This window comes from Jatropha curcas, chromosome 11 (genome assembly GCF_041381405.1).
Source record: "Jatropha curcas cultivar XTBG-Jc1 chromosome 11, XTBG_Jcur_1.0, whole genome shotgun sequence".
Classification (NCBI taxonomy): Eukaryota; Viridiplantae; Streptophyta; class Magnoliopsida; order Malpighiales; family Euphorbiaceae; genus Jatropha; species Jatropha curcas.
The window spans coordinates 8,691,045-8,700,973 of NC_143161.1; the positions used below are offsets into that span (position 1 = coordinate 8,691,045).

The 9,929-nt window shown below is 32.7% G+C and overlaps 2 protein-coding genes across 3 annotated transcripts; one reads left to right on the top strand and one right to left on the bottom strand.

Moving 5' to 3' along the window:
- The first annotated feature begins 763 nt into the window (after window positions 1-763).
- On the top strand, window positions 764-5,310 carry LOC149492500 (spindle assembly checkpoint component). 2 transcript variants are annotated; one of them, XM_089716612.1, is made up of 8 exons: window positions 764-917; window positions 1,341-1,510; window positions 1,599-1,661; window positions 1,810-1,829; window positions 1,947-1,991; window positions 3,549-3,622; window positions 4,202-4,338; window positions 4,505-5,310. In XM_089716612.1, the coding sequence occupies exons 1-8, from the start codon at window positions 845-847 to the stop codon at window positions 4,601-4,603; spliced, it is 681 nt and encodes a 226-aa protein (XP_089572738.1). In that variant the 5' UTR covers window positions 764-844; the 3' UTR covers window positions 4,604-5,310. The 2 variants fall into 2 exon arrangements, with proteins under 2 accessions (XP_089572738.1, XP_089572739.1); XM_089716613.1 differs by having other exon boundaries at window positions 3,549-3,610.
- Window positions 5,311-5,373: 63 nt separating this feature from the next.
- On the bottom strand, window positions 5,374-8,566 carry LOC149492501 (type I inositol polyphosphate 5-phosphatase 8-like). The gene is made up of 7 exons (XM_089716611.1): window positions 8,016-8,566; window positions 7,831-7,921; window positions 7,640-7,750; window positions 6,919-7,530; window positions 6,220-6,483; window positions 5,865-6,063; window positions 5,374-5,753 (listed from the first exon to the last, which is right to left on the bottom strand). Exons 1-7 carry the CDS (start codon window positions 8,116-8,118, stop codon window positions 5,655-5,657), a joined length of 1,479 nt encoding a protein of 492 aa, XP_089572737.1. The 5' UTR covers window positions 8,119-8,566; the 3' UTR covers window positions 5,374-5,654.
- Window positions 8,567-9,929: the final 1,363 nt, after the last annotated feature.

The following is a 9,929-nucleotide window of genomic DNA, read 5'->3' on the forward strand; positions in this document are numbered from 1 at the left end:
CACTGTGATCCTTCATCGTGACACCCAAAAAGGACAAATACAATCTTGGGTGATTTTGAAGAATTAAGTGTGGAAGAAACTTAATTTTGAAGGAAAATCAATTCATTGAATATATGTTTCCACAACCAATGATTTTTCTTCATTTTATCACGTAATTAATTATGTATGTTGTTGGAAATGACGACAAACATGAATTTTTAATTTAAAAAATTAGTTTTTAGCATAATCATGTCAATTGACCATGGTTAATTTTTAGGTTTGTTAGTCATGCATAAGCTAATTAGGGTTTTCAGTGAAAAAAAGAAAGAAGAAGTTGGAGAAAAAAAGAGAAGAGAGAAAGTGAAAAGAAAAGAAAGAGAAAATTATTCATTAATAAATTGCCTATAAATATCTATATTTGAACTTAACAGAGGATATATTGCGATCAATAACATTTTCTAGTATTCAATCTTATAATCTTTTCACTTCTATCAATTCCAAATGCAAAATATTAGAATTTCAGATATCTCATTATTATCCTACCTTAATTTGATAGAATGAGAAAAAAAAAAATCCAACTAACTGTTTCATATTCAGAAAAATAATTGCATTTTATTTCATATTCAACGGACGATGATTAAAAAAAGGAAGAAGAAGATTGTAGGCCTTCTTCAATTAATTTGGGCCTAATAAAAGTCCATATACGTGACCGCATTTTTATGTGAGCCCATAATAATATAAAACGGAGGTTTGGGTCCATAACTGCTCTATCCGGACCATTCGCAATTCGCAAAGTTGAAATTTGTTCATTTTGTTGGAGAGAGAGAGAGAGAGAGCGGCGGGAAATAGATAGCTCAAAAAAGCCATGGCGGGAATCGATACACAGAAGCAACTACTAACCCTAATTCGTGATTGCGTCTCTGAGAAGTCACAAGGAGGTTGATCCATTACACTTCTCCTATTCGTTCTTTTCTTTTATTAATTGCTTTATAAGTTTGGTTCCCGAGAAAATGAAGGAAATGGCGAGAAAATCCAATTCGTTTCTCTCGTTTTCTAAAATCAAGCCTCATGATCCTAAAATCACACGCTTCAGAGTGACGATGTTCTGTTTTATTGGTTGAAGTTTTGGAGAATTCGGAGATTTAAGTTTAATTTCTTTTTCTCCTCTAACTTTTCCTCGGCAACCAAAAGGAGGCCAATTTTGCGGTTCTCGATAAAATGAAAGAAATTAAGTTGAGAAAGTTTACTAAGTTAAACGAATAATAATCAGAGATTCTGTTTAAAAAGAAAAATAAGTTACCGCATTTTCTCGGCAACCGATCTGTCGCTAAAATGTTGGAGCTATGCATGGAGGCATGCAGAGAGAAGAGTAGTTGGCCTAAAGAAGAGAATAGAAGAGCTTCGATCTGAATTTGAAGCAGTACATGCGGAACTAGAAGGAGCAAAACGGTTAAAAGAGACTACTGAGCAAGAGCTTAAAGGCTATGAATTTGAATTAGCGATGAACGTTACTTCTATTCAAATTCTAGAGGTCCGTGTAATTCAATTTGATTATTTTTCGATCCAATCGTTTAGATTTTTATCTATTTTCAAAATCTCACGAGTTGAAATGCTTACAGGGAAGAATTTCTCAGATTCAAGATGAAATATCCTCCATTGGATCAGAAGTAGAAGGTCTTAAGGTGGTAACTAGGCCCTGTCTTGGTCCTGTCTCCTCTTATATTTTTCGGCTATTTTTTTTTGGCTGAAATAAGAATCGCTTTGGTTTTAATACTCTATGTAATTTCCAATTTCATCTTTGAACCTTCATGTTACCTAATTGTGAAAAAGAATGAAGAAAGAGCCGCAAGGTAAATAACCGTTATATGTATTCTCATTTTTGTTATCTTCAACATGATAAACTATTCTAATAAAATTAAAGGAAATATTAAAATACTCCTAGTTTTTACTTGTTGCTGTTTATGCAGAGATGAGTTTATCAGTCAGATGTTTGAGCTGAACGCCAGGATAAGGTTAGTGTCAATCACGCTGAGGCATACATAAATTCTCTATTTTCTGTTGGCCTCCATCAGTATAGCTGCTTGATATATAAATGTTCTGATTGTGCTTTGATTGACTTGTATGGAACTATTTCTTTTGTAAGATAATCGGCTTGTGTTGTGTGAACATAGAACATTGTATAATTGATTGGATCTTATGCCTCTATGGAAAAGGAGTGGAAGAGGATATCCACCCCATTTCATTGTCTGTTAGAGTACTCTGGGAGGTATAAAAAATAAATTAAAAATAGAACTACGAAAATCTGTTGTTCAATCTAATAAATTAACATCCCGATTCAGGTTTTATTGCAACTGTTGTCTGTTAATTACCAAATTAAGTCTCATTTCCAGAATAAATGTTCCGCATCCTGTTAGTTATTGTTAGTCGCCTCCTCCATTAGAGTGGTTTTTTCCCAGTGCTTCTTTTCTTCTTCTCCCTATCTATATATCTTTTTTTTTCTTCAGTTTGGTCCGCTAATATAGAAGTCTCCTAAATCCTAACATTGGCTCACATGCCTCTTATGACTGACTTCCTTTTTTTCTTGGCCAAAATTTAAAGTTTCTCTGCACCTTAGCTACACTTCATTTTTGTACTCTTTTTGGTGATTTTCTTTGAATTCATCCATTGTGCTGTCAAGGACACTTAATTAATAGCTGCAGAAGAAAAGAAAGAGAGGGGGTCAGCCAAGTGCAGATAGTTGATGACATATTTGAAATATCAGCTGAATTACTTTCGGAAATAGTTTACTTACCTGTTAATGCATCTGGCAACTTATCTCGGAGCTCTTGCAGGAACTACTTAAGCATGAACGGACCATGGTATCCCTAAAAGTTCACCTCTAAAATTTAAATTCCTTTACAAGAAAATTAATAACAGTCTCCCTACCCCAAAATTTTAGAAAATTCTTCAACGTAAACTATTCAGTTAACTTTATTCAAAACATCCTTTTGTTTCAACAACCCACAAAACATATTGCAATGGTAGCTTTGGTCCTTCATTTTAACTAAGTTTTATTTAGTCGCTTGCCTCATTTTAAATTTGGTTCTTCCTAGTATAAATTTATAGTTCTATACATGGGCTCTTGCAAACTGTTCTTTTCTATTCTTGAGAAAAGGCAGCTTTCTGAACATCTGTGCAAAGTTTCACTCGCATCACTATCTGTTACAGCATCTTTGGAGGTCTGATGGATTGCAATTGTCTTTGCAACTAATTTCAATTACAGACATTTATGAACATGCTGTTTTCTAATTAATTTAATATTTCACAAAACTTAAAGCTTTTGAATCTGAAGTAACGAAATCAAACTTTACTGAATGACAACCTAGCAACCTGATGTTATGACTTTCCATGATTGCTTTGCTGATCTTGTCACAAGAAAATTCTCAGAGCAGATTGGTATAACAATTTTCTGTTTTCCTTTGCCCCGCTGATGTGACTATTGCCAAGAGCATGCCATGTTAGATTTCATTGTGGATTCTAGTATTTGCTAGTGGAAAGCAATTAATTCTTCAACGTTCTTTCAATTTTAGAAAATTCCAGGAGAGAGGAACATCCAATTTCCAGAAAGAGGATAACAGTGGAACTGCAGCGGGTGAGGGCCTCAGTAAGACTATTCAATGTTGCTGTTATTGAGCTTGTTGAAATAATAAATCATTGTTTTCTTTATATTTTTCTCCTGAAGGATTCAGTTACAATTTACAATTATGTATAAGGTGTATGGTAGTAAAGTCTATTCTCTTTCTGAAATATATATATCCTAATGATAAAATCTTAAACTGTGCAAAAAATTAATTTCTTCTCGACCAATTTTAACCCAAAATCAATGTATAGGAAAACTGGTTTCAATTGAATCGATCATTGGCTTATGATTAGAATAGTTTCATATATTAGTTAGTTCTGAAACCATGTTGACATTAATGCTCTTTGTAGATTCATTACGGGTTGGAATTTTCCTATCAAATTATTGAGAAAATATATATGTATTATTGAGAACAAGGATTGTTTATGTCGTCATAAAGTTGCAAGGCACAGTAACTTACATCTGACTATCTAACAGCAGTCACTTCCCTATTCTTTTTTTCCGTCTCAGATCAGGGTACTTTTGTTAACGGAATAGATATTTTTATTTGCTGTCTTTTCTTTTTCATTGTGTTTATTCTGGAACATTATATAATCATTTCAGAAGCGGACAGAAAAGTTGTGATGGAGGTAGTCGTTGAACCTGATTTAAGGACTCTTGACAATATGCTTGCCCATGTTGTTTCTCAAACAACTAAAGAGGAACAAGAATACATAGCAGAGCAGAATATTCAAAAGCAGGTAAGAAGTCGGTTTTTCTATATCAAAAGCTTGTAAGGCTACTATTCAGAATGGCTATGTTATTTGACAGGAGAACAACTCAAGCGTTCAGGTGTTTAAAATTTTTGTTTTTTAGCTACAAGTATGTCACAGTTTTCGTTGGACAATAATATGTGGGTCCCTGCAGATCCAGCAGGAATATGTTGATCTTCAGAGGAAGATTTCCTTGATGGAGGTGATAATGAAAGAAACAAAAGCACTGCAGGATCTGACTAGATATCCTTAACAGAATTTTATATTGGACCCGCTCAATGATCATGCTAAATGATTTCGCAGAGTACTATAAGCCTTTCACTTCAAAGCAACCGACTAAAAAATTTTAATCCTCTGAAAACCTAGCTTTTTTTTTTGTGTGAAAAAGAGGAAGCTTTTAAAAGTTTATAACTAGCTAAAGCTAAAATGCTTTTATCAAATTTTAGCTCTCTATATCAGCAATCAAAAAGACCAAAGGCTTGAACTTGTTTACACCTAACTGGTAACTGGTTAAGAAAGCAAATACGGAATTGGACTGTTTTTCTTTCTATGTATTAATGTTTTATGCACTCCAACAAGTAACGTAGGTTATCATAAACACTTTAAAAAAGTTTTTCTTTGACTGGAAACAAGCAGACTTGTGAACTGGAACAGACTTATGCTTCAATCGGTGAGGAGTTACAGAAGAGATGTTTATGTCCTGCGTGTCATGAAGATAACATGGAGTTCTTGGGGGGAATTCTTCAGGCAAATTGATCTCCTGTATGTACTCTTCTTGCTTGCGCTGCATTTTAGGTGTTGGTTAAACATAACACGCATTCCGAAACTCCACTTAAGTGTGTGAGCATTTGGGGCACGTATTGGATGGTCTTAATGAGGAAGAGTTATCATAACAAGGCCCCATCTTCAATTAAAGAGTTCAGATGAAACATAATGTGGAAAAGTGAATAACTTCAATGACTTTGCGTTTAAATTTCAACTAGGCTGCATTAATATATCCAACAATATTTCAACCCATCAAAATGATTAAACCAATACTATAACTACACTCTTTTTGAAAGTCCATTATTAATTACATTTGATCCAAAGTCATAAATAATTAGTTATTAATGAATGCTGCTAGCATTCATCTAATCAACTTTGCTTTCATTTATAAGATTTAAATAAAGATTGCACTTTTGAACCCAAAGCAATAGGTGAAAAAGAATGAACAATATTATGAGAATGACATATCTTCAGAAAGCCAGCCTGCTGCAACATAATAATCCAACGGCCTAGCTGCAAATTATATTCTCTTTTTTTAACTATAGTATTGGCATAATTGTAGGCGATGCTTCTATATCTTTTGTCATTAGCGATAGCAAGGTTGATTTAGTCTCTTGATCACTACTTTTCCCTTGCTCCTGAAATGGCAACCACGATATGATAATAGTTCATGGACACCTGGTATTGGAATAGCTCCCAAACATAAAGTCTTAGAAAATAATGATAAAAAAAATATTTCTGGAACTTACACTTTTTTGGGAAGGTCTTATGGTAGGAAGAACTGTCTGCATTGGGACAACTTTTCGGCTGCTATGCATCCTACGGTTTGCGACCTCCACAGGGATTGAAAATAGAGCAGATACAGGACGATGATCAGAGAACTTACTTTCACTGCGAAAATAGGAAAGTTGCTTCACTCCTTTTCCATACCATAGAATTCTGTCACACCTGCCACCAGTTTCAAACATATGCTCAAGTTACTTGTACAATCTAAAATGTAAAGATAGACTATTTAGTGAATGCTAGAGGACTGTTTTGGCAGTTAAGGTAAGAACAATCTAAATATTAAACCATATCAAGTTGAAAAACAAACATTACACATACCATGCAGGAGTTCTTTGCTTTTCTCCTGATCTGCTTGGCATGCCACCTGAGTACCGATTGCAATTAGATGAAGAGTACTTGTACGTAGGTGCAAATTCTATGTTTCCCTCTCTCCAACCTTGAAATACTCCACCATCTTCTAATTCCCTCCGAAGCTGATCGAACTCTTGCAATGCTTTCCAATCTTGCTTCTTTATCAAATACCTCGCCAAGTTGTCTTCTAAGTACAATCTATAGTTAAGATCTCCGAACCAGAATATGCGACTGCATAACGTGACAATCAGATCATCAAAGATGAGGCTTAATATTGAATTCAGATATTTCATTCTCTTATTCCTCATTTCTTCTAATAATTTAGGTTCCATTACAGCATTTATTTCGGACAGAATGATATCTATGGATGTTACTTAGTTTGGAACTTAAAACAAAATTGAACATTTGAATTTTGTTGACTTCTGATCACATGCAAGACTTTATACATGAAAATTGCAAGCTCTTGGACTTGATCTTGTTGATCATACTAATCTTTCTTTGAATATACATTGGTGTCTTGTTAGCGTTAGTTGAGTGTAGTTATTGTGATCGCAATTATTCATGTTTGCACAATTCTAATTTCCATTTCCACAATATGGAGGAAACTTAGAATGTCTAAATTAAGCATGTTTATCTTGTAAGTGATTTGCTAAGAAGAGCACTTACTCATGTCCTAAGATGGTGAGAGGATGAGGATTATCATCGTCTTTAGGTGATCGAGGGAAAGAAGTTCGCCTAAAAATCTCCGAAACTTGGTGATTCCTTCTCCCTTCATCTCCTTTTTTCTCACCAGAAGCTAAATGAGCAGCAACGAAGCAAAAACTTGTTCCTTCTATAGACATGCTAACTGAAACAGAACCTTTGTTTCCCAAATAACCCATAATGCCACAAGCCACTGAACTGACTTTCACATTTGAAACGCAATACTTCCTCAATAATTCCTTCTTCATCCATACACTTATAAACACTCCAACCATTTTCTTGCTTGCCATTAGCTTGTACTTACTTCCCCCCAATAAATCCTCATGCTGTGTCCTTAGCTTATCCCTCATTTGAATCCCAAAATAGCCACTAAAACTTGTTCTTCTCTCGGAATTATTATAAATCTTCTCATATTGGTAGTTGTCACTTGAGATTGAATTTGTGGTAGGAGTTAACCATGGACACCCATATTTATCATTCAGTGTTTTTCCTACAAGAAGGTTCCAATTTGTCGCTTCCGTTGGGTCCTCTGCTCCTATTACGTTTCTTGTTTTTAAAGGCACAATCTCCTGAAATCTGCAGGACGTGAATATAGGTTCCATTATTAATGCCAAACGTCTTTTCTAATTAGATTACTCATTTTTAAAAACACCCTTAAAACATACACACACACACACATACATACCCGAGTACATATATGTCTGCTGCATCTTTCAGATTTAACCATTCATCCATATCTACTGCTAGGCTTCCTACTGGAGACCTTCCGGCAACGTTCCATGTACCAACAAAAATTCTGTAATATGTAAAAATAGATGAGTCATAAGATAAATAAATGTATAATTTTTGAAAGGAAATATTAGCATCCTTTCTTACCTTAACTCGTTAGTTAAAATGCATGGTTCAATCTCCGATGACTGAACAAAAAGGTTGTCAAGGCTTTCTTCAGCTTCTTCTTCACTATCGTCTGTAATGAAATTATGTAGATGGTTTTAGCCTTCTAGGCACGTAGAAAAGGAAAAAAAAAAAAGGCAGGAAACGAAGGATAAAGAAAGATGAACCTGTAATTTCATTGAAGCAGTGATTTGCTTCCGCTCTCTTATTTTTTCTTTTAAACCACTTCCCAAATGTATTGGTTTTAGACCTGTGGTTGTCGCTATACATATCTTATAACGAAGATCAAGTCCATGCCCCAACTAGAAGATCAAGCAAAATAGGTAGATGGTGGATCTAATATGTTTTCTCTTCTACGATTTTGGGGTTGATCAGATTAGATTCATCAATGTCAATACAGAACCTGGGTTACCTTTCACAACAAAGAAATGAAAGAATCATAATATTCATCGCCCAATACCAAACTCTGAGATTGAAACAAAAAGACAAATTCAAAAAACTTTGTCATTTCAACGGAAAATCCCAAGAGAAGAGGGAATTTAATAATAATGTTTTTTTTTAAAAAAAAAAATGACATGTAAAGTCAAAGCTTGGTAGGGAAAGGAGGAGGAGGAGGAGCTTCTGTGTTACATTTGATGGTGTAATATAAATAATAATAATATATTGAGTGAAGAAAGAAGGGGAATTGAGAAGGATGTAGGCCTCACAAGCTTCTATCATTTGCTTGATCATTGGACCTGTTTGGTTTGATGGTGGTGCTGGTCACGTATGTCCCGTGGATTTTTACATGTCAAGTTCATTATTATTACACTATATTTTCTAAGTCAAACAATCTATTACGCTATGGATTTAGCTAAGCTGGATCATTTAGGAATTAGGATAGTTCAGCTAACGTATCTATACAAATCTACGCGTATTTTATTAAGGTTAATTATATTTCTGATATTTAATTTTTTTTATTTTTTTATTTTAGTGTTTAAATTGAAAAAATTTGTAATTGAGTGTTTGAATTATTAAAAAAATTACAATTTAAGCATATTTAGCTGGATTATTTTTTCAAAAAAATAAAATGGATAATTTTTTCCAATAAATGATATTAGATATAAACTTTCATTCACTTCTTTTTTCTTTTTTCTTTTTTTTTTTACAGTTTTAAAAAATTCTTGTACTTACTCTGTTTTATTTTGTTTGCATGGTTTGAAAAAATACGCATATTATTTAGTCAAACAAAAATTATTTTACCTGTTTTTACCTTTAACTCATTAAAATATTAATAAAAATCCTTCATTTAATGAACAATCATAAATGTTATTATGGAAAAATAATTGTTTAAATGTACAGATTTAGAAATCTTGCAAAAATTTTGTGACATCTCAAAAAAGAATAACAAGCAAACAAAATGGCATAGAGTGAATTTTTTTTTTCCATTCCAAAACAAAATAAAAACAAGAGAATGAGAAAAAGAAAGGTAAAAACCTAGTAAAATAATTTATTTTAATTAATTTAACACAATTATTAATTAAATATTCAATTATAAATTTTAAATATTTTATCCTTTTTTCTCGTTATATGTTTAGAAATATCATCGTTTCAATAGAAAATTATTTTTTATTGATTTGATCGATGAGTGTATCCATAAATCTAATTTAAACAAGTAAATCCCAAATAAATAAAGTAATGAGGTAAAATAATTGATTTTGATTTTTTTGGAAAATTTTCAATTAAATGCACTTCTTTTTTGAAAAGCAATTACATGTAGTTAATTATATCAAAATTTTTAATTCAGATATTTAATTATAAATTAGTTTTTGAGAACATGCATTACATGTTGTTAGTAATAGTTACACTTGAGTTAAAATATAGTTTAAATATTAGACATTGTCTAATAATAATCTCTATGTTACATAAATTAGAGCTGCATGTGTAGATATTAATATTAAAATTTACATTTACATGCACAACATGTTGTTTGTACGCTTGCACGTTTGTATAATTTATAATTTTTATATATAATTTCCTATTATTTCTTTTATTTAAGGATACTATTTTGTTCTATTTTTCCTTCTTTCAGTTATTATTTT